The sequence below is a fragment of the Sciurus vulgaris genome (assembly GCF_902686455.1).
Source record: "Sciurus vulgaris genome assembly, chromosome: 16".
NCBI lineage: Eukaryota > Metazoa > Chordata > Mammalia > Rodentia > Sciuridae > Sciurus > Sciurus vulgaris.
In genome coordinates, this window is record NC_136477.1 from 9,682,697 (window position 1) to 9,707,735 (window position 25,039).

At 41.0% G+C, this 25,039-nt stretch overlaps 1 protein-coding gene and 1 pseudogene across 5 annotated transcripts; one reads left to right on the plus strand and one right to left on the minus strand.

Annotated features, from left to right (window-relative positions):
- Positions 1–387: 387 nt before the first annotated feature.
- On the minus strand, positions 388–24,260 carry LOC306646105 (zinc finger protein 426-like). Of its 4 annotated transcripts, XM_079114575.1 has the most exons (6): positions 24,135–24,260; positions 10,410–10,487; positions 9,508–9,634; positions 8,674–8,783; positions 8,121–8,203; positions 5,143–7,241 (listed from the first exon to the last, which is right to left on the minus strand). In XM_079114575.1, exons 1-5 carry the CDS (start codon positions 24,207–24,209, stop codon positions 8,150–8,152), a joined length of 444 nt encoding a protein of 147 aa, XP_078970701.1. In that variant the 5' UTR covers positions 24,210–24,260; the 3' UTR covers positions 5,143–7,241; positions 8,121–8,149. The 4 variants fall into 4 exon arrangements, 1 of the variants encoding a protein (XP_078970701.1); XR_013759817.1 differs by lacking the exons at positions 8,674–8,783; positions 9,508–9,634; positions 10,410–10,487; positions 24,135–24,260 and adding exons at positions 388–410; positions 1,399–1,523 and having other exon boundaries at positions 5,414–7,241; XR_013759818.1 differs by lacking the exons at positions 8,674–8,783; positions 9,508–9,634; positions 10,410–10,487; positions 24,135–24,260 and adding an exon at positions 1,261–1,523 and having other exon boundaries at positions 5,414–7,241.
- LOC306646510 (small ribosomal subunit protein eS17-like) lies at positions 13,019–13,429 on the plus strand (annotated as a pseudogene). Its single transcript has one exon. The product of its transcript is annotated as a small ribosomal subunit protein eS17-like (transcript).
- Positions 24,261–25,039: the final 779 nt, after the last annotated feature.

The window sequence follows — 25,039 nt, forward strand, 5'->3', positions numbered from 1 at the left end:
AAGCAGGGATAGAAAGAGCCATCTGTACACCTACATTCATACCAGCAGTACACAATATCCAAAAGGTGCAAGCAACTCAAAATGATGGTAAATCCACACAACAGAATATCATTCAGCCTTAAAAAGAAAGGAAATTCTGGCACATGCTACAATATGGGTGAACCTTGAAGATACTATGTTTAACAAATATATGAACCACACAAAGTCAAATATTGTAACTTTTTTTCATGCTGGGAATTGAACACAAGTAGGTAAGTGCTCTACCCAGTTACATCTCCACCCACTGTGACTTCATTTTTAATGAGGTACCTACATTAGTGAAATTGACAACGCAGAAGAGTGCACCAGTGCTGAAGGAAGAGGATAATCTAGACTTATCTCAGTGTCTTGATAGATACTGAGTTTCCATTCTGGAGAGGGATAACAAAAGTTGCAAAAAATAATGAGTGTAATCAATGCCTATAAAGTGGACACATAAAATTATTAAAAAGGTAATTTTATGTAATGTATATTTTTCCATGATTTTTTAGAAGAGAAAGGGGAGTCAAGGTGGTATATGCCTGTTAATCACAACTACTTGGGATGCTGAGGCAGGAGGATTTAAAGTTTGAAGCCAGTCTGGGCAATTCAAAATAAAAGGACTGGGATGTTACTTGGTGGTAGAACACCACTGGGTTCACTCCCCGCAACCAAATTTTTTTTAAATTGATGTATAGAAATGAAGTTTAAGGCATTTGCAATCAGCTGGTAAATTTTACCCAATCAAAACTAAGAATGCCCCATTGCTAGGCAGATACTACTAGATAGGCCGAACAGGGAGTCTTGAACACAGATTTCTGTGCACCAGTGGCTTCCCAGGAAGGGTGTGCTTTTGCCTATGTCAGCCAGTGAGACTCTTACCACAGATGAAGGCTGTGCTATAGGACTGGGGAGATCAGAACCTCCAGGAGCCACCTGTGTAAAGACACCACCAGTTTCCATGTCCTACAGTGATCAATCACATGACCCTCCAGCTCCACCCTGAAGCCCAGTCCTCTGAGAGTCACTGTGGGTTGAAGACAGCTCCACACTGGTTAAGGATGTGGGCTCTCTGAACATGTTTACTAAGCCCAAACTGGGTTTTGCTCTAGCAGCCAAGACATGGCCTGCTGAGACAGAGGTAAAGTCCCTACCGCTACCCTGCACTTTGTATGACCTTTGCACCAGACATTTGGATTCATGTACTATATGATAGCCCTTAAAGGCACTTGCGTCAGACAAACCCACATATATAGTTATCTCATAATAGACAAAGGCACCATAAACATAAATTAGAAAAAGATAGCCTCTTCAACAAATGGTGCTAAGAAAACTGGAAATCCATATGTAATAGAATGAAATTTAACTCCTGTCTCTTACCCTACACAAAATTCAAAGTGGATCAAGGACCTGGGCATCAAACCAAAGACCCTGTGCCTACTAGAAGAAAATGTAGAACCAACTCTCCATCATATTGCCTTAGGAAACTATTTCCTCAACAAGACCTGTAAAGTGCAAGAAATAAAATCAAGAATCAATAATTGGGATGGTATCAAGCTAAAAAGCTTCTTCACTGCAAAGGAAACAAGAACATGAAGGGAGAGCCTATAGAATGGGAGAAAATCCTTGCCACCTGCATCTTACAGCATTAATCTTCAGGATATACAAAGAACTCAAAAAACTTAACACCAAAATTAATAATAATAACCCAATAATAAATTGGCAAAGGAACTGAACTTCTGCTTCCCAGAAGAAATGTGGTCAATAAATGCATGAATAAATGTTCAACATCTCTAGCAATTAAAGAAATGAAAATTAAAACTACACAGAAATTCCATCTCACTCGAGTGGCAATTATCAAGAATTCAATTAACAATAAATGTTGGCAAGGATGTGGGGGGAAAAGTACACTCATACATTGCTGGTGAGACTGCAAATTGGTGCAACCACTGTGGAAAGCAGTATGGAGGTTTCTCAGAAAACTTGGAATGGAACCACCATTTGACCCAGCTATCCCACTCCTCGGTTTATACCCAGAGGACTTATAATCAGCTTACTAATGACCCATCCACATCAATGTTTATAGCAGCTCAATTCACAATAGAAAAGCTATTCAACCAACCTAGGTGCCCTTCATCCAGATGAATGGATAAAGAAAATTTGGTATATATACAATGGAATATTACTTAAAGAAGAATGAAATTATGGCATTTGCTGGTAAATGGAAGGAACTGGAGAATATCATGCTAAGTGAAATAAGCCACTCCCAAGAAACCAATGGTTGAATGTTTCCTCTGATATGTGGATGGTAACCCACAACAAGGGAAGGGAATAGAAGTTCTTTGGATTAGACAAAGGGGAATGAAGGGAAGGGAGGGGGGATGGAAATAGGAAAGACAGTGGAATGAATTGGATGTAAATTTCTATGTACATATCTGAATACACAACCAGTGAACTCCACATCATATACAAACACAAAATGTGATCCTAATTAGAATGTTATACTCCATGTATGCATATGTCAAAATACATGCTACTGTCATGTATATCTGAAAAGAACAAATTTTTAAAATTTGTAAAGGCACTGGTGTCCAGAGGAAATGCCCCAGTGACATGATTAGTGATGAAAGGGACTGAAATACAGCCTAGAACAAAGAATGGTGAACTTGATTCCTTCTTTAACTGTGAAGGGAGTGGAGGAAAGGAGGCCAATTCCTCTGGGTCAGAAGTTACATAGTTCAGAAGCTTTTCAGAACAGAACAGTCTCTTCACGTCTTGTACGCAGTGCAAGTTGCCCCCTCCCTACTCACATCTCACAAGAAACATCTGACCTTACTGCAAGACTCCTCTGCTCAAGGGCTGCCTTTCAGCTGTTACATCTGTGGAAGGACACAGCTCTCTGGTCCTTCCTAATGACCCCATTAAAGAACAGAGTCCACACTTTGTGAGAAATACAAGAGAGAGCTGGGATGGAATGCTGCTGGCAAGCTGAGTAAGAAAAAAAAAAAAAAAATGGACAGAGGGGCCAGGTGTGTAGCTCAGTGGTAGAGTGCTTATCTAGCATGCTGAAGACCCTGCACTCACACCAGCACCAGGTGGAAAAGAGAATGGACTGAGGCCATTGGCCAATGGGAAATTCAGTGGCTAGCACTGCTGAGGGGTGATGCAGCCAGCCAGGACTAACAACATCCCAAGATGTTAATGTCAAAGCCTCATGCCCCATGCCAATCTCCTAAGCAATCAGACCTGTTCCAATCACCCATGGTGATTTTTCACAAAAAACTAAAGATACCATACAATCCAGCAATTGCTATCCTTGGCATTTACCCATAGTTGACAACTTATGCATGCACCAAAATGTCTATAGCATTGTAGTTTACACCAGCTTAATTTATAACTGCAGAAACTAAAATGTCCTTCAGAAGGTGAATGGATGAACTGTGGCACATTCAAATAATGGAATATTGCCCAGTGATGAAAAGAAATGAGCTATCAACCCACTAACAAACTGGAGGAAACTTAATAGCTTATTGCCTATACAAAGAATAGACTTCATACTGCATAAGTCTAATCATGTGACATTCTGGAAATGACAAAATTACCAAAACAGTAAAATGGCCGGTGGTTACCTAAGACAGCAGGGTGAAAAGACAGAGAGCACTGACAAATGCTGTATATTATAATGGTGGATATCAATCACCATACATTTGTCCAAACTCTCAGAATATGTAACATCAGGAATGAACCCCAATGTAAATTATGAACTTATGAATTATGAACTTATGAAGTGTCAGTTCTAATAAAAGTACCACTCTGGTAGAGTACACAGATATGGCAGGAGCTACATATATGGTAGCAGTGGGTATACAGGAAGTCTTTCCACCTTCTATAAAATGTTGCCATGAGCATAAAACTGCTCTAAGTCTATTAAAAAAAAAAAAACTAGCAACTATCAGAATGGCTAAATATATTCTAGGTCGTTTTTAAAAAATTATAGTTCTAGCCAGATGTGGCACACCTGTAATTCCAGTGATTTTGGAAGCTAAGGTAGGAGGATCAAAAGTTTGAGGCCCCTGGGTTTAATCCCTAGTACCAAAAACAAAAAAAAGTTTAAATTTACATGTGTGTATAATTTGCTCCATTCTGCAAGTGAACATTATTATCTTCCAAGATTATCTTAAAATAATAAGTTTTCTCCACTGCAAAGTCTTATTAGCTCCTGAGACAGCAACAAAGGACTTTCTACATTTTGTAGATTGTGTGGTCTGTGACTTATTATATGCTGGATTATTAGGAGATTCTGACAGCCTTTCCCATACTCATTTTATTTGTACAGCTCTGAACTGTGGTATCTTAAAATGCTAAGATGTGAGGAGCAAGTGAAGAATCTTCTGAATATTTTTGAAGGGCTCTCCACCAGGGTGAATTCTCACAGATATGAAGCCTTATGCAATAAGCCTTACATGGATTTTTCCCAGTGAAATGTTTATTATGCCACGTGAAATATTTAAAGGATGTACTACATACCCAGGTTATTTACAGTAATTTTAGATGTGCAAAGTAAGGTTTGTAGGCTTAGTAATCCTCACACATATCTTAGAAGCAGAGGTCTCTCTATAGTTTAAGCTCTTACACCTTATGTAAGGTCTAAAAATCTAATGACAAGCAAAGTTGTGGATTTAATCCTCAACAGGAAAAAAAAATTTTATTTCAATTTAAAAAATTGCAATCAAGCTTTTACATTTCCAAAAAAGGAATCTGTCTACTCTAAGTGACTAGATGTTTATAAGGTGACATTTCTTACTTTCATAGTAAGAAACCTCTTTATTTCCAACCATTCTTTTCATAGTCTTTTGGAATTAGAAGTGCATATTAAGATCTGATAAAAGAGTAAAGGCTTTTTTACATATCTTAACATTCTCTCCTGTGTGATTTCTTAAATTTTTTTTGAAGGGTTGAAAACTGAATGAAGACTTTCCTACATTCCCTGTGTCCCAAGGTTTCTCTGCACATTGGGTTTGTATATGAATACTACCATTTGTGGAATATCTAAGGCCTTTCCACATTTTTTTACTGTATTAGTTTTCTATGGTTGTCATAACAAAATACCATAGACAGAATGACTTAAACAAGACAAATTTATTGGCATTTATTTCTGGAGACTGAAAGTTCAATATCAAGGTGTGGGCAGGTTGGTTTCCTCTGGATCCCATAACAGGAGGACATGTTCCAGATCTCTGTCCTGGGTTTGCAGAAAGCCAATCATCTTTCTAGTGACTTCTCATGGTCTTGTGGGGGTAAAGGTGTCCTTTCTTTTCTTATGGGGATACCAGTGATGTTGTATAGGGCACTAAGAGCCTCATTTATTTTCTCCAACCTCATTTAAATTACTCACCTGTTTAATGTCCATTACATTGTGAGGAACTAGGAGTTAGGACTTCAAAATATGAATCTGGAAGAGAGGTAACCATAACATTAAACACAAACATTCTCACCACTGAGTTTCCATCAGCATATTAAGGTTTGTGAAATTAAGGAAGGACTAACCAGACTGTCTACATTCATAATGTTTCCCTCCAATGAGATTACTGATGTGTACAGTAAATCTTTAGAGTTTAGCAAAATCTCTTCCACAATCCTAACTATATATGGTCTGGCCTCACTGTGAACCCTTACATGTTTGTTAAGACCTGAGTGAAGATGTTTCCAAATCCCTTACATTCACAGTTTTTTCAAGTCTTTGAAGTGAACAGGGACACCTTGAGGTTTTCCCACATTCCGTACATTGACGGTTTCCTTTCTACATGCCTTCGTTCATGATTCCGAAAGGAACTGGGAGAACTGAAGACTTTCCCACACTCCTTACATTCATAGGGTTTCTCTCCAGTATGAGTTCTTTCATGTAATTGAAATGAATTAGAATACCTGAAGGTTTTCCCACACTGCTTACATTCATAAGGTTTTTCTCCAGTGTGGATTCTCATGTGAAGGGTAACACATGTGGGAAACTTAAAGGTTTTCCCACACTGTAGACACATGTATGGTTTTTTGGCACTGTGGGTCCGCATGTGATTGTTAAGACTGGAGGAATGCGTAAATGCTTTCCCACATTCCTTGCACTCAAAGGGCTTCTCTCCAGTGTGAATCCTCAAATGTCCACTAAGATTAGAGGAAATAGCAAATGCTTTCCCACATTTGACACATATAAAAGGCTTCTCTCCAGTGTGAGTTCTTATGTGTTCGCTGAGACGGGAGGATCTAGCAAAAGCTTTCCCACAATCCTTGCAGTCATATGGCTTCTCTCCAGTGTGAGTTGGTAAATGTTTCCTAAGGCCAGAACGCTCTGTGAAGGCTTTGCCACAGTCTTTACATTTGAAGGGTTTTGTTCCAGTGTGAATTTGAAGGTGATCATGAAGGCATGAGGAATTTCTGAAGGATTTTCCACACACCTTACATTCAGAGGGCTTCTCTGCAGTGTGGTTTTTCACATGTTCAGTGAATTGTGAAGACTCTTTGAAAACAGTCCCACATTTCTTTCGTTCACAGGGTTTCTTTTCCATGTGAATTTTAGCATGTTGACTTAAGCAAGAAGAAACAGTGAAAGCTTTCCCACATTCTGTACATTTATAAGGTTTTTCTCCAGTGTGTTTTTCTATGCTGAGTAAGCTGACAAGACCTGGTGAAGGCTTTCCCACATTCCTTACATTCATAGGTGTTATCTCCACTATGGGTTCCCATGTGAATATTTAGGTACGCAGGATATCTAAAGCCTTTTCCACATTCCTTACACTTGTAGGGTTTTTCTGCACTGGGTGTCTGTATAGCACAGCAAGGCTGGTGGAGTGAATGAAATTCATCCCATATTCCCTCAGTTCATGGAGTTTGCCTCCACTGTGAGTTCTTCTATGGGCCTGAAGGTGCAGTGGATCGACAAAAGCTCTCCCACAGTCACTGTGTTCAAAGGGTTTGTCTTCAGTGCACATTTTCTGGTAAGTAGCTTTGGGAGGCAAGCTGAAGGTTTGGCTACACTGATTCAACACAAAAAGTTTTTCTTCAGTAGAGGTTCTCTTGTGCAAAGAAAGGAAGTCTATTCCATGTTGATCACAATCAGCAGTGGTCCCTATATTTTGCATTCTCACACATGACTTAAGGCAAGTATGCCCACTGATGAATTCGCCACATGGCTTACAGTCACAGAGTTCCCCTCCACTGTGGCTTCTTGCCTGTTGATAAAGGGATGAATAATGAGTAAAGTATTTTTCAGACTCATTAATAGATTACATGCATCTGAAGACTGAAAATTATGATGGTCTCCATTCTGCCATTGTCATTATATGCATACAGCTTCTGCTCTTCTGATTTCTTTTTCTATCTTTCTTTCTTTCTTTCTTTCTTTTTTTTTTTTTTTTTTTTTTTTTTTTTTTTTGTTGTTGTTGTTGTTTGTTTAGAAACAGATTCTATGTTGTCCAGGCTGGCTTTGAGAACTGTGGGGTTCAAGTGATCCTCTGCCTCAGTTTCCTGAGTAGCTGGAACTATAAGCAAGTATCATTTCTGGCTTACTGATTTATTTGTTCTTTTTCTTTTTCCTTCCCACCTCCCCATGGTATTGGAAATCAAACCCAGACATGCGCTACCACTGAGCTACATCCCCAACCCTTCTTACTGAGACAATCTTACTAAACTGCCCAGGTTGATCTCAAATTTGTGATCCTCCCACCTTGTTCTCTTGCTGGAATTACAGGTATACACCACCCTGAATGGCTTATTGATTTCTTTAAAGTGAAATGATGGAATATTTTTGCCCGTATACTCTGTCATCTATTCTAAACTTGAAAAGATTTCTATAGTTTAATGACAGTCTTTTAAAAACTATCTAGTTACATATCTGGTAATATACTGATGGGAACTCAGGAGCAACAAGTTTCTCAAGTTAGGTTTGGGACACCCCCAAATTCATCATATTCCAATTTTCCCTCCAGAGCCACTGCTCCTTTTTAGGTTAATGCTACTTCTCTCAAATCTCCCTCACTCTGATTTTCTATAATGGAATTCCCAGTCTTCTTTGAATTTAGAAAATTAGAAATATCCCTTGTTAGTCTTACCATTAGTATCTCACTAAAGGTCTGTTCCCTCAAAAAATCCTGCTGATGTGCTGCCCCTTTGATTTTAAGTCCCAGTTTCCATTCTAAGTAAAAGAGGAAAAGATATATAAAGGTCTGGAGACAGAAATGATAGAAAGGTGAAAATGATAGGGATCATTTACACTTGTTTTCAAATTAAACACAGTAAAGCAAAAAAAAAAAAAAAGATTTCACAATTTTTACTATGTCAAAAATCTGGCAAAGATATGGACATGGGATCAAAATTTTAGATGCTTTATTATCGATAGATCCTATGAAAGTTAAAATTGGTGATGAATACTAAGAACATTTATCTTGGAAGGAAACAAAAGACAAGAATACATCAAAACAATGAAACTAAAGAAGAAATGCAACAGGTTATATTGTGAGATTATATAGGAAAGTCTGAGTTGGCACACTAAAAGAGTAAAGAAGGCTGAAGATTTCCTAACTTCTCATAAAAATGACCTGATGCTTCTGAGATCAAGTGCATCTTTAAAAGTTTCCTCTTTATATTTAGAGTGAATTTACTGACCAGGGGTATTCTCAATGAACACTCACTTTGAAGAACTCCTTCCACTATCCTTGCCTCTTCCTGCTGCAACCAAGAGATTAGGCTGGGTTTAAGGAGTTGACATCCTGTACCTAGGGAAAGACATATTCATGGAAGAGGCTAATAATGGAAGAGAAAATAAACCTTCTCATGATTCAAGAACTATAGTTCTAATGAAAGCCAGTGAATTTCAAAAGGTTAAAAAAAACAAATATCTCCTTTGCCTATGTCCCATAAAGATTAGTTGTCTCTGACCCCTAAAACCCAAATTCAGGCTTATGTTCACATTTACAAGCACTTAGACCCTTTTTTCCCCCCCTTTAATCCAAATAGGAAATAGAGTAAACCAGTTATCTTCATTCATGGAGAATGAAAATCACACCTGATTGTTTTTTGTTTGTTTGGTTGGTTTTTTGTTTTTGTTTTTTTTTGTTTTGTTTTGTTTTGTTTTTTTTGCAGTGCTAGGGATAGAACCCAGGGCCTTGTTCATGCTAGGCAAGCACTCTACCACTGAACTACACTCCCAGCTAGTACACCTGTGATCTTTAAGTGTGTAAGATTCATCTGGAGAACTTGCTCAACACATATGACAGGGCCCTGACTGCAGAGTTTCTAAGTATGTGAAAGGTGGAGACTGAGAAAATACAATTTCAAACAGTGATGGTGATGTTGCTGCAGATTAAAAGCTATTATGATAAAGGCTGTGTCTCTATTATTTCCCACTATATTCAGAGTTGACTTCACTGATACTGCAACCACAGTAAATACACACAAAATATATTTCCTAAGAGGCTACCCAGAATGATGCTAGTCTACCTACTGTGGCCAGGTTCTCATAGTTCTCCAGCATCACATCTCTGTACAGGTTTCTCTGAGTTGGGTCCAGTAAAATCCACTCCTCCTGGGTGAAGTTCACAGCCACATCATCAAAGGTCACCAAGTCCTAAACCATCATACACATGCTGGTTTGAGCCAAGTAACACATCCACCAATGTTCACTAGAGGATGAGGAAGTGAGACCAAAGCCTGTACAGAGTTCAGAGGTCTCTCATTGTCTACCCCAGGGTTCAGTGGTGCTAGGAACTCTTCTCTATGCACACTCACTCACTGTCCATCTCCTCTAGTTATATGGCTCCGATGGCACTTCTTACATGTGATCTTCTCTCAACACAACCAGATTAGGTACTCATCTCATTTCCCTCTACTGTAGCACACTCTTGAGTACCATGTAAATACTTAATAAACAGTAACAAACGAACATATTCTTAAAAAAAAAAAAAAACTTTCATTTCACCATCTGTCAGAGCACTCAGCAAAATAAGAAAGTCAGCACCATGAGGGAACATTAATTAGTAAACATGAAATACTAGGAAGACTTTCAGGGAGATTCTATGCCAATGAGTGGCTCCACTCCCTGGGGAAATTCAATTAGGGACTTAAGTCACTGAGTGGTGCCTTATCTGCTTTAAGGAGTTCTATAAGTCAGGTATGGTGGTATATGCCTGTGGTCCCAGTTACTCAGGAGGCTGAAATGGAAGAACTGCTTGAGATTAGCTTAGACAACATGTCTCAAAAAAATCCCAGGTGGGGGGAGAAACACCTCTCAGAACCCACCTCAAAAAATAAGAAGCTTGAAGATGACTATGAGTAGAAAGAAAACGAGTCCCCTTACTAGAGGCATGTTCAGGATTTTGTACATGGATACGTGTTCTGCATACCCGATCACAGTTTGGCAGACAGTCAGTCATCTTCCTTTCTGCTTCTATCTTGTCTTCATGAAAGCAAACTGGGTCCCTCTACAAAAGACCTCAAGGAAAAGAAATAAGGTATGTGTTGTGGTGTGGATATGAGGTGTCACCTGAGAAGCTCATGTGTGAGGCACTGTTCAGAGGCTGTAACCTCATCCGTGGATAAATCCATTTGACAGATGAATAACTTAAATGAATCAGTAAGTGTAACCGTAAGCAGGTGGAGCACAGCAGGAAGAAGTAGGTTTCTGAGGGGCATGCCCTTGGGGATTGCATCTTGTCCCCGGCTTTTTGCTCTCTCTCTGCTTCCTGGTTGCCATAAGTTAAGCAACTTTCTTTCATCACACCCTTTCACCATGAAAGTCTGCCCTGCCTCAGGCCCACAGCAATGGAATCAGCCAACCATGGACTAACTGAAACTGTGAGCCCAAAATGAACTTTTCCTCCTCTAAATTGTTCCTGTCATGTACTTCGATCACATGAAAAGCTGACTAACACAGCATGAGATCTCAGAGCTGCCCATAACTTCCACAATTCACATGCCTGGAAGTCATTCCATCCTAGTTTGAAATTCCATGTAACCCTGCACACTCAACATGAAGTACACAATACTCCTGTATGACATCACAGCAGTCTGCCTCACCGACAGCCAGAAAAGGAGACTGTGTGCCATGCTGCCCACACAGGAAAAGGATGGCAATCCCATTAAACATGAGGAAAGCTCTAGCCTTTTGAGAGGTGACTATTTACCCACAGCAATAAAACTCATGAAAGAGTGGGAGGAGGGGAGCAAGGGGGAAATGCCAGGGAGTGATACTGGCCAGATTATATTGTCATATTGTGTGCATGCACTAATATGTAACAAAAATTCCACCATTATGTACAACTATAGCGCACTGATTAAAAAAAAAAAATCATGAAGAAGTTCTACAGCACTTCTCCCAAGGGGATTGACTGAAAACAAAATTCCCTGGCCAACTTCATTTCCTGAGAGTGCACTGGACTTCACAGGGAGAACCTTAGAGAATCTCTGAAAAAGATCATCAGTAGGACTTACCACAGGACAAATCAATGGCTGCCATCCTATGACACTGTGGCATCTGAACAATTCTTTCCTGAGTCAGAAAGCACTTCAGGACAGCTTATGAAGCTACACCAAACAGTGCCATCTTCATTCCTTCATCCCTCTTTATTCAGGATTAACTTAGTCCTGTTCACATCACCATCAATCAACAGGTATTAATTATTAATAATTAAACATCATACATTAGCATTCCTTGTAGATGTCATTTGTGAAGACTGAAAACAATCTACTACATAGTCTCAGTAACATCAATTGCTATTTACGAAAGACCAGAGACTAGAGTTATGATAGCAGCTTTATGTATATAAGGTCACTTATAATTACTAACCCTTTACAGTAGATATTATTACCCTCCCCATTTTGGGTACTGAGGATTGAACCCAAGAGCACTTCTACCACTAAGCCACACCCCAGTCCTTCGATCTCTGAGACAGGATCTTGCTAAGTTGCCCAGGCTGTCCTTGGACTTGAAATCTTCCTGCCTTATCCTCCTAAATTGCTGGAATGACAGGTGTGCGTCACTGTATCTGGCTTTACCTATTCCTACTGAGTACTGAAAAACTCAGATTTAGAGAATGCTGGTAATGGGTTCAGTCTATTATCCAGTTAGGAAGTGGTGAATGAGGACTTGGATGCCATCACGGTGCCTCTAACACCAGATCTACTACAACTGTTTGTTACAGGTTGAGTATTCCTTATCCAAAATATTTGGCACCAGAAAATGTTTCAGATTTCAGAATTGTGGGGGGCTTTGGAATATTAGTACATCATTTACAAGTGTCACCACACTTGATTTAATACAGGACCCAGTCTCTCACAGAACTGAGACAGTGTTGTCAGGAGATAAGAATTTGGAAGTGATCAGTCAAGCCTTTGGGCCTGACCATAGAGCTGGGTAGATTTCTTTCCTTTTTTTTTTTTTTTTTTTGATACTAGGGATTTAACCCTGGGGTTCTTTGTGCTTTACCACTGAGCTATATACCCTGTCATTGTTTAGTTCTAATTCTGAGGAAGGGTCTCACTAAGTGGCTTTGGGCCTCGCTAAGTTTCTGAAGTTGGCCTTGAACTTGCAATCCTCCTGCCTCAACCTCCCAAGTCACTGAGATTAAAGATGTGCATCACCACACCTGGTTAGAGATGGAATTTTTTTCTATTTTTAGTTGTAGATGGACACAATACCTTCATTTTATTTATTTATTTTTATGTGGTGCTGAGGATTGAACCCAGTGCCTCACACGTGTGAGGCAAGGGCTCTACCACTGAGCTGCAACCCCAGCCCTAGAGCTGGGTTTCTTCAAACAAAAAGCATTCGGTAGGATCATATCAACCATGCTACTTTCTGTGTTCGATTGTGATAAAGCACTTGCCTTAGAAATCCAAATAGCCAGGCGCCGGCCACACCTCTGTCACACCTCTGCCATGATGTTCTGCCTCACCTCAAGCCCCAAGGAATGAAACCAGCCTTCTGTGGATTAAGACCTCTGAAACTGACCCGCCAACATGGGCCACGTTAGCACCAAAACTGTGAAGAAGGCTGCCCGGGTTATCATGGAGAAGTACTACACACGCCTGGGCAACGACTTCCATACCAACAAGCGCGTGTGCTAGGAGATCGCCATTATTCCCAGCAAGAAACTCCGCAACAAGATCGCAGTCGACACACATCTGATGAAGGGGATTCAAAGAGGCTCTGTGAGAGGCATCTCCATTAAGCTGCAGGAAGAGGAGAGAGAAAGGAGAGATAATTATGTTCCTGAGGTCTCTGCCTTGGATCAGGTAGATCTTTGAAGTAATCCTGACACTAAGGAAATGCTGAAGCTTTTGGACTTAGGCAGTCTCTCCAACTTGGCAGGTCACTCAGCCTACTGTGGGGATTAATTTCAAAATGCCACGTGGAGCTGTCTGAATCTTTCTGCTATGCTGTAAATATTTTCAATAAACCTGGGACAAAAGAAAAAAAAAAAAAAGACATTACCGCCACTAGCCACTAGAGGAATGCTAAAGACTGTACCCAGAGATACTGAGAAAAGATGGCTGGAGGGCATCTCAGGAGCTGGCAAGACCACACCCATCTCAAGCCCCAGGGCGGGAAAGGTGAAAATTCTCTTGAGAAGAGACAGTGGGGCACCCTTCTTGCACGAGGGGGCCTAGGAAGTTTTTTCATGTGCTCAGCCACCCAGACCTCTGAGGCTGCAGCAGCAAGGGTTCCTGGAGGGCTGGCTACTTACTATTCAAGATGGCAGCAGACCTTGGTTTGCACCCACGTGGGGCTGGGTTCTGCAGGAATGCAGGATACTGGAGTTAAGGGGATCATGGAGGTTTCCACCAAGATTTCCAATGAAGGCCTGGGAGGCCAGGCAAAGTGTGGCAGCAGGGTCGGAGTCCCTGCGGGCACCCCTGAAAAGTCAAAGTGTGGAGAATTGAGGAAGAAGTCGAAGCTGCCGCGGAAACCCCACAAATTAAGAAATGCCAAGTAACGTGGGACATCGTCCTAGGAAAGCTGCAGGAAAAGGAGCAGAGGCAAGTCAAAAGGCAGGCCACTTGGGCTGCGAGGAACAAGGCCACAGGGGCGGACCTACGGCATGCCATTTGGAGAGAGTAAGTACAAAAGGACGGCAAGCAGACCTCACACAGATTCAGAGAAGGCCTTTCTTCCTTCACGGACTTGGGCACCCTTGGGGCCAATTTTCCAGATGGGAAAATAGCCCTCAGAGGGGATTTTTGGTTTTTACGGGTGCAATGATATAATCGTTGGAAGCTGTGTACCTGCAGTTTTGACCGCAGGGGCTAGTTGTACAGGTTTAAATTTTAATTTTAGGAGGGTTTCATTTAGGAGGGTAAGTTGTAAAAGGCCGAAACTCACTGGGGAGATAAGAGTCTGGATCCTGAGCGGATAAGTACTCAAATCTTGCCCATTGTCATTTAGGACTAATTTTCACCATGGGGGAAGGTCCAAGGTTTAAGACCCAGCATGGGTGTCGCCCCCTTTCCACCCAGGGTCATTATTATCAGGAAGAATGCTCTGGGAGAGGTTTGCAGTTTGGCCAATTTCTCCTCCCTCCTTCCAAGCCACCATCCCTCCCTTTTCTTGGGGAGCTGACTTACAGAACATTATTTTCCATAACCCTTCGGAGAGAGAAAATCAAGATGCCATGTGCTGCAGGTACGGGACATGGAGTTACACGTCTTGTTTGCCCAGCTGGATTTTGGTCTTTACTTTGGTCCCATCCCTTCTTTCTATGCCCCTATTTTAGTAAATGGAAATGTTTACTCCGGTACCTTTATATGTTGGGTATTTGTAACTGCTTTCAATTTTTGTAGAAGCTCACAATGTGACACTGCCTTGAGCCTCAAAGACTTTGGACTTGAACTTTGATCAATCTCAGAACTGTTGAGACTATGGGAACTCATGGACTAAATGAATTTGCATTGTCAGATGGTTGTGAGCTTTTGAGAGACAGGGGCAAAATGTTATGGTTTGGATGTGAGGTGTGCCCCAAAAGCTCACATGAGAGACAATGCAGGAAGGTTCAGAGCAGAAATGACTAGGTGGTAAGAGTCTTAACCCAATCAGTGAATGAATCCCTGGTGGGATTAATTGAAATGGTAGGGTGTGGCTGGAGGAGATTGGAATCTGGGCATGACTTTGGGTATATATTTGTATCTGTTGAGTGGAGACACTCTGCTTCCTGAGGGTGTGAGCTGCTTCCCTCTGCCACACCTCTGCCATGATGTTCTGCCTCACCTCTAGCCCCAAGGAATGGAGCCAGCCTTCTGTGGACTAAGACCTCGGAAACCGTAAGCCCTCAAATAAACTTTTTCTCCTTAGGGGAAAAAAAACAACAACAAAAAAACAAAAAACAAAAAACAAAGGCATTATCCTATACGCACTTTCAGCACCTTGTTTTCTACTAAAATATGTAATAAAGACTTATGTAACATAAAAAAAAAAAAAAAAAAAAAAAAAACAAATAGCCAGGCGCCATGGACCACACCTGTAATCCCAGCAACTCAGGAGGCTGAGGCAGGAGGATCAAAAGTTTAAAGCCAGTCTCAACAACTTAGTGAGGCCCTCAGCAACTTAGTGAGACCCTGTATCAAAATAAAAGATTAAAAAGGGCTGGGGATGTGGCTCAGTGGTTAAGCGCTCATGGGTTCAATCTCTGGTACCAAAAAGAAAAAAAAAAGCTCGGGGGGCTGAGACAGAAGGATCGAAAGATTTGAGGCCACTCTTACCAACTTAGTGAGGCCCTAAGCAACTTAATGAGACCCTGTCTCAAAATAAAATAAAAAAGCTGGAGATACATCTCAGTGGTAAAGCACCTCTGGGTTTAATCCCCAGAATCAAAAGGGGAAAAAAAAAAAAAAAAAAGAAGTGGTTCAAGTAAATGCTACCCTTAACCATTACAACCATTACAGAACTAACTACATAATTACAATTACAAGGACTTTGTGGTAAGAGATGGATTCCTCTGAGAGGACTTGTGACTTGTAGTTCAATTCAAGGTCTGACAACCAAACAGCCCCTTAGGATTAACTGAACAATAATGAGTGTGTAGACTACAAAAATGGCACTGCTGACCATCATTCATGAAGACGCTTAGCAGAGAGTTGCTACTCTTCATCCATTAGCCAGGATGGTCTAGTAAAGGATGGGACCCAGGAAACAAAGAAGCTTTAGGCAGTCAACAGGTCCCATATCTGAGTTACTGTCAGCTACGGGACCACCATCTGAAAATTCTTCCTTTCAAATTGTTCACTGAGGTGAAATTCAACCTAGTGGAGGAAAAAAGAGAGAGAAAATTTATTTGGTGATACAGGGTTGCAATCAGGGCAATACCAAATTCAAGCTTGAAAATTTACTCGTAGGTTTGAGATGTGGTGGCTGTTTTTAATAGCTTAAACTGCAAGGATGTTTAATTTAGAGCTCATCTGTCAAGAATTGTGATTGGTGCAGCAAGAACCAAACTGTCTTGGAAGAAAGGAGTTGGACACTCTCAAGAAGCAAAGGGGGATCCAAGATGGTGGACTAGAGGGAGGCTGCGTTCCTCCTCCCTCCGTAACTCCGGTTTCAAGCAGGGGATATCTGTTTCTTTGTGAGGTAGTTTTTGCTGCTTATGGATTCCTTGGTGTTTACCCCATTTGTCTGCTGAGACAACCTGCAGTCTGCCAGCATATCAATGCCTTTTTTGAGTGCAGATTGCTCACTGTCAGGCGCCTATCACCCGCCATCTGATGCATCTTGCCTTCCATCGCCTGCCTTACACCATATCATCACCCAACGCCAAAGAAGGTTCACCTCCCGATCGTCCAAACAACAGTCAGCCGACTGCCAGTGGAGCCCAGCTGCCTGCTGTTGCCTGGAAGTTCTCTGTCACAGTACCTGCAGGTTTGCATTACACGTGGCTGCCGCCATTTTGAGACAACAGCCAGGCCCCGTAGGACCCCTGGCCAGACTGACTGAGCCCATTCTCCAGGATGCCTCAGCCCGACTGATCACTCCCTGCCTCTGGGGCCCTCACATCCACTGACTGATCCCTGCCGCCAGGACCACCAGAGAACAACTGATTGCGCCCTATCACTGGGACCCCAGACTGACTGCCAACCGTCCTCCAGATTCCCACAACCACACCGGACCTCCAGGACTGCCTGCCTAACTGCATCCCGCCTCCAGAACCTCCAGCTGACCACGTCCACACCCTGAACTGCGCTCCCATTGCCAACACGTTTGGAAGCCAGAGCAGCCATTTTGGATAATCCTGGAAGCCAGAGGCTCCAATATTTAGGGTGGCACAAATCCCATCCTGAGACGCCTGCTGGAGGCTTGAAGCTCATTGTCAGGTACCTCTCATGCATCAGGCTCCTAAACACTGAGAGGTTTCATTACTATATGACTGTTATACTGTAGCTTTTCTTTTTTCTCCTTATTGAAAAAGTTTAAGTTTTATTCTTTACTTTTTCTTTCTCTCTTTTCCTTTTGTTTACCTGTTCCCTCAGAGTCTCTTTCTCCCTTTTTTGCATGCTAACATTCATTTTTTTTTATTACACTCTCACACCCTTTCTATTATCTAGAACTTCTGTATATTCTTTTCTTATCCATTAACAGCCACATTCTACACCCCTCTGCATCCTCTTTGTCCTCCATTTGAAACTGCAGACCTTATTGAAAATCTTTTTGTTTTAACTGAAGATAATATTTGAACTCATTCTGTTTATTATGACAATTTTGTTATTGTCCTCATAGGGGCTATTTTGGTCTAGGATTGCATAGTGTCACCTATAAGGCCACTATAAGCCTATAGGGGGAAAATCTGCAATACAGCCAGATCTGCATTGCTAGAGGGGGAAGATACATGAACGACATGAAAAAACAAGGGAAGAAAAGGATCCAAACAAATTCTAGATTCTATATTAATAGATCCAATGACAGTACGTCAGAAGAAAAGTCAGAAAAGGACTTCAGATTATACATGATTAAGACGATTTGTGAAGCAAAGGATGAGAGAAGAGAGCAAATGCAGGCAATGAATGATAATACCAATAGCTGAAACAGCACCTGCAGGAAGCAAAAGCTCATTTCAACAAAGAGACAGAGATTCTCAAAAAAAAACAAAAAATGGAAATCCTTGAAATGAAGAAACAATAAACCAAGTAAAAAAACTCAATGGAAAGCAGTCGCTAAAAGACCAGACCACTTGGAACACAGAACCTCAGACAATGAACCACAAAATATGTTAATCTGAAAATAAAGTTGCCCAACAGAGGAAGATGGTAAGAAATCATCACAGAATCATCCAAGAAGCTATGGAACATCATGAAAAGACACAAGTGGTAAGAATTATTGGCATTGAGGAAGGCACAAAGATACACAACCAAGGAATGAACAACCTATTCAATGAGAATAATATCAGAAAATTTCCCAAACCTGAGAATGAAATGGAAAATCAAATACAAGAGGCTTACAGAACACCAATGCACAAAATCACAACAGGTCCCACACAAGGCACATTATAATGAAAATGCCTAAGACATTCAAAATAAAAGATAGGATTTTGAAGGCCACGAGAGAAAAAAGCATCAGATTACATATGGGGGAGACCACATATGGATAACAGCTGACTTCTCAACCCAGACTCTAAAAGCTAGAAGGACCTGGACCAACATATTTCAAGCTCTGAAAGAACATGGTTGCCAACCAAGAATCCTATACCCAGCAAACTTAACCTTCAGATTTGAAGATGAAATAAAATCCTTCCATGACAAACAAAAGTTAAAAGAATTTACAAATAGCCGGCGACTACATAATGTTTTCAACAAAATATTCCATGAGGAGGAAATGAAAAACAACAATGGAGGTCAGCAAAGGGAGGAAGTACCTTAGAGAAAAAACACTCAAAGGAGAAACCAAGCCAACTTAAAAACCAAAAATAAGCCAATGACTGGGAATACAATCATATCTCAATAATAACCCTAACGTTAATGGCCTAAACTCATCAATCAAAAGACACAGACTGGCAGAAAGGATTAAAAGAAAGACCCCAACAATATGTTGCCTGCAGAGACTCATCTCACAGAAAAAGACATCCACAGACTAAAGGTGAAAGGATGGGAAAAAACCTACCACGCACATGAACCCAGTAAAAAGCGGGGGTTTCCATCCTTATATCAGAGAAAGTGGACTTCAAGCCAAAGTCAGAAGGGAATAAAGAAGGACATTTCATACTGCCTAAAGGGAACCATAAATCAGGAAGCCATAACGATAGTAATATTTATGCCCCTAACAATGGTGCATCCCTGTTCATCAAACAAATCCTTCTCAATTTTCAGGAATCACATAGACCACAACACAATAAATCTGGGTGACTAACACCACTGTCACCACTAGATAGATCTTCCAAACAAAAACCAAACAAAGAAACCATAGAACTCCATAACACAATCAATAATAACCTAGACTTAATAGACATACATAGAATATTCCATCCATCAATGAGCGGATTCACTTTCTTCTCAGCAGCACATGGAACCTTCTCAAAAACAGACCATATGTTATGCCACAAAGCAGCCCTTAGGAAATGCAAAAAAAATAGAGATACTGCCTTTTGTTCTATCAGATCATAATGGACTAAGAGTAGAAATCAATGACAGAATAGAAAACAGAAATTACTCCAACACCAGGAGACTAAATAATGTGCTATTGAATGAAACATGGATAACAGTAAACATCAGGGAGGAGATAAAAAAAATTCTTAGAGGTCAATGAGAATGACAAATACAACATATCAAAATCTCTGGGACACTATGAAAGGGATACTAATTGCATGGATAGCATTCCAGAAAGAAGGAAAAGTCAACAACTAAAAGACCTAACATTACAGCTCAAAGAACTAGAAAAAGAAGAACAGAATAACAGCAAAAGTAGAAGAAGACAGGAAATAATTAAAATCAGAGCTGAAATCAATGAAATTGAAACAAAAGAAACAATTCAAAAAATTGACAAAACACAAAGTTGGTTCTTTGAGAAAGTAAACCAAATAGACAAACCCTTAGCCACACTAAAAAAGGAGAGAGAAAACTCAAATTACTAAAATTTGTGATGAAAAAGGAAATATCACGACAGACACCACTGAGATACAGAACATAATGAGAAGCTACTTTGAAAATCTGTATTCCAACAAAATAGAATCTACCGAAGACATTGACAAATTTCTAGAAACATATGCTCCTCCCAAACTGAACCAGGAGGACATACACAATGTAAACAAATCAATATCAAGCAATGAAATAGAAGAAGCCATTAAAAATCTACCATCCAAGAAAAGCCCAGGACCACACGGATTCTCAGCCAAGTTCTACAAGACCTTCAAAGAAGAACTCATTCCAATACTTCTCAAAGTATTCCAGGAAATAGAAAAGGAGGGTACCCTACCAAACTCATTGTATGAAACTAGTATCGCCCTCATACCCAAACCAGGAAAAGACACATCAAGGCAAGAAAATTTTAAACCAATATCCTTGATGAATATAGATGCAAAGATCCTTAACAAATATTGCAAACTGTATCCAAAAGCATATTAAGAAAATCGTGCACCACGATCAAGGGGGGTTTAAGATCTGTAAATCAATAATGTAATCCATCATGTCAACAGACTTAACAATAAGAATCATGTGGTTATTTCAATTGCACGCAGAAAAAGCGTTCGACAAAATACAACACCCCTTCATGCTCAGAACACTAGAAAAAATAGGGATAGTAGGAACATACCTAACATTGTAAAGGCTATTTACTTAAGCCCATGGCCAACATCATTCTTAATGGAGGAAAAAACTGAAACCATTCCCTTTAAAAAATGGGAACAAGACAGGGACTTCCTCTTTTCACCACTTCTATTCAACATTGTCCTTGAAACTCTAGCCAGAGCAATTAGGCAGACTAAAGAAATTAAAGGGATACAAATAGAAAAAGAGGAACTTAAGCTGTCACTATTTGCTGATGACATGATTCTATATTTAGAGGATCCAAAAACCTCCTCCAGAAAACTTCTAGACCTCATCAATCAATTCAGCAAAATAGCAGGCTATAAAATCAACACGCATAAATCTAAAGCATTTTTATATGCAAGCGACGAAACAGCTGAAAGGGAAATGAGGAAAACAATTCCATTTGTAATAGCCTCAAAAAAAAATAAAATACTTGGGAATCAATCTAACCAAAGAGGTAAAAGATCTCTATAATGAAAACTATAAAACATTGAAGAAAGAAATTGAGGAAGACCTTAGAAGATGGAAATATCTCCCATGTTCTTGGATAGGCAGAATTAATATTGTCAAAATGGCCATTCTACCAAAAGTGCTATACAGATTCAATGCAATTCTAATTAAAATCCCAATGATGTACCTTACAGAAATAGAGCAAGCAATCATGAAATTCATCTGGAAGAATAAGAAACCCAGAATAGCTAAAGCAATCCTTAGCAGGAAGAATGAAACAGGGGCTATCGCAATACCAGAACTTCAACTATACTACAAAGCAATAGTAACAAAAACGGCATGGTATTGGCACCCAAATAGTCAGGTAGATCAATGGTACAGAATAGAGGACACGGACACAAACCCAATAAATACAATTTTCTCATACTAGACAAAGGTGCCAAAAATATGCAATGGAGAAATGATAGCTTCTTCAACAAATGGTGCTGGGAAAACTGGAAATCCATATGCAACAGAATAAAACTTAACCCCTATCTCTCACCCTGCACAAAACTCAACTCACAATGGATCAAAGACCTTGAAATCAGACCAGCGACCCTGCATCTTACAGAAGAAAAAGTAGGTCCAAATCTTCACTTTGTTGGCTTAGGATCAGACTTCCTTAACAGGACTCCCATAGCACAAGAAATAAAAGCAAGAATCAACAACTGGGTCAGATTCAAACTAAACAGCTTTCTCTCAGCAAAGGAAACTATCAGCAATGCAAAGAGAGAGCCTACAGAGTGGGAGAATATCTTTGCCAATCATACTTCAGATAGAGCATTAATTTCCAGAATACATAAAGAACTCAAAAAATTCAACACGAAGATACAAATAACCCAATCAACAAATGGGCTAAGGATATGAACAGACGCTTCACAGAAGATCTACAAGCAATCCACAAACATGAAAAAATGTTCACTATCTTTAGTAATAAGAGAAATGCAAATCAAAACTACACTAAGATTCCATCTCACCCCAATTAGAATGTCGATTATCAAGAATACAAGCAACAACAGGTGTTGGAGAGGATGTGGGGAAAAAGGTACACTCACACATTGCTGGTGGGGCTGCAAGTTAGTGCAGCCACTCTGGAAAGCAGTGTGGAGATTCCTTAGAAACTTGGAATGGAACCACCATTTGACCCCAGCTATCCCACTCCTTGGCCTATACCCAAAGGACTTAAAATCAGCATACTACAGAGATACAGCCACATCAATGTTCATAGCTGCTCAATTCACAATAGCCAGACTGTGGAACCAACCTAGATGTCCTTCAATTGATGAATGGATAAAGAAACTGTGGTATATATGTATATATATATATATATATATATATACACACACACACACACAATGGAATATTACTCAGCTATAAAGAATGATAAAATTATGGCATTTGCCTGCAAATGGATGAAATTGGAGAATATCATGCTAAGTGAGATAAGCCAATCTCAAAAATCCAAAAGGCAAATGATCTCACTGATATGTGTATGATGACACATAATGGGGGTTGGAGTGGGGCAAGAATGGAGGAAGGAGGGACTGTATAGAAGGAAAAGAGGGGAGGGAGGGGAGGGGGGTGAACGAAACAATAACAGAATGAATCAAACATCATTACCCTATGTAAATGTATGATTACACAAATGGTATGCTGCTACTCCATGTACAAACAGAAACAACATGTATCCCATTTGTTTACAATAAAAATAAATTAAAAATAAAAATAAAAAAGAAGCAAAGGGGATGTTTCACACACTGTTAGGAAGGCCTTCCAACGTTGTAGTGCAGCCCCCATTCACAACGTCCAGCATGTATTCAGATAGGTATGCGCAGGCAGCTCAGTTCCACAGTGAGCTGTGGATGTGCCTAATCCTGGTTGGACATGGCCTCTGAACTCCACTTTAAGTGCCCTAACCAATATTGCTGCATTGTGATTTTTCTGACAAGGTTCAATAAAAAATAAAATAAAAATAAAAAATCCTCTGGGAATCTCCTACAGATACCCAAATATAAAACAAAACGGAACTTCTTCACGTATATCAGAACCATAACAAAACACATCTTATTCCGTTAATAGTTACCATTCGTTTTAAGTCAAAAATCTTGTATCCAAAATGCTTCGGACCTTAAGTGTTTAAAATTTCAGTATTTTCAGACTTGGGAACATTTATTTGATTGAGTGATTTACGTATTATTCATAAATGTGTATTCGTGTTTGTGTATTTATTTGTATTTATTTATACATACATACACGCATACTGGGAACTGAACTCAGGGGCACTCAACCACTGAGCAACATCCCAGCCCCTTATTTTTTATTGTGAGGACAGGGTTATGCTAAATTGCAGAGCCAGGCACCGTGGCACACCACCTGTAATCCCAGGGATCTGGGATGCTGAGGCAGGAGGATCCAAATCCCAGGTCAGACTAGCAATTTAACGAGACCCTGTCTCAAAATTTAAAAAATTAAAAGGAATGGAGATGTAGCGGAGTCACAGAGTGCACCTGGGCTCAATCCCCTGTGCCACATAAAAATAAAATACACCTAATGGCCAACACAGAGTCATATAAATAAGTTCTTCCCATTGGAGTATTTTCTTCCAACTGACCTACCAAGACCCGCTCAGAGATCCTGAGGGCTAACGCCCACGAAGCCTGGTAAAGGTGCAGACCTGCTGCCGCCAGTCTACACTCACAAACAGAAATACGCATACCCTGCACACCTACAAAAGCAGCTTTATCTTTCCACCTCACTGCCAAAAACAAGCGGTGTGCAAAGAGAAAACCGAGTGCTCGGATGAAACCTCTGCAGCAAAAGCAGGAAGAAGCCCTCGGCGCCAACTTCGCCCGGGGGCTCACCGGACGCGGCGGACGCGCCAGGCCGGGCGGCGGGAGGACGCGGGCCCGCGCCCACCTGACGCCACCGCGGCACATCCTCTCCTCCGGGGGAGGCCACAGGGACTGCGGGGCGGCGTCGGAAGAGGGCAGCGCCTCGCCGCACGGTCGCCGCCAACGCCGAGCGGGCCTCTCGGCCCGGCGAGCGCCGCCTCCTCGGAGGTCCGCGCGGCCCTCGCACTTCCACTAGCCCTGCCAGCGCCCCTCCGTCCCCGCCCTCCCCCAAGCAGGGAGCTCAACCACAGCTAAGAGAAAAAACCGAACTTGGCCGGCAGAGCTTGCGCCGGAAGAGGCCCGGCGGTCACGTCACTTCCGCTCCACCCTTCCGCCCGCGAGGGCCGCAGGGCGGGGCTCGGGCCTAGGGCACGCGGGGCACCTTAGGGCGGAGCTGGCAGATTCCCAGAGTGAGGGTGCAGATGGCCCCGCTGGAGCCTGAGCCCCCGGAGGCCAAGGACGAGGGGCTAGGCCGCCAACCCCAAAAAAAGGAAAGTTCCCGTAAAACACAAATCACCCACTTAAAACTATACCATTTAATCCTTTTAAGGCATGTAAGTGTTGTGAAACCATAATTTTAGATTTGCATCACCCCAAAAGAACCCTTCAGATGTCAAGACCCTTCGCTTACCTCCCCCCTCAATCTCAAGGCAAGCATAAGACTACTGTCTGTCTACTGATTTACCTTTTGTGGACATTTCATATGAATAAAAACAAGTTTTTGTGAACAGCTTTTTTCACTTAGCATGTTTTCCAAGGTTCATCTGCGTTGCAGTAGCTATTTCTTTTTATTGCCAAATAATATTGTTTATGGATATATACCATGTTTTATTATCTATTCATTAGTTGATATCTGAGTTGTTTTTACTTTGACT

Coding starts and splice junctions, on each gene's coding strand:
- LOC306646105 (XM_079114575.1), bottom strand. CDS start 24,209: ATGTGCCGCGGTGGCGTCAGGTGGGCGCGGGCCCGCGTCCTCCCGCCG. Junction 8,784..9,507: donor TGAGAACCTGGCCACAGTAG/GTAGACTAGCAT, acceptor GTCTTTCCCTAG/GTACAGGATGTCAACTCCTT. Junction 8,204..8,673: donor GTTCATTGAGAATACCCCTG/GTCAGTAAATTC, acceptor TCTTTTACTTAG/AATGGAAACTGGGACTTAAA.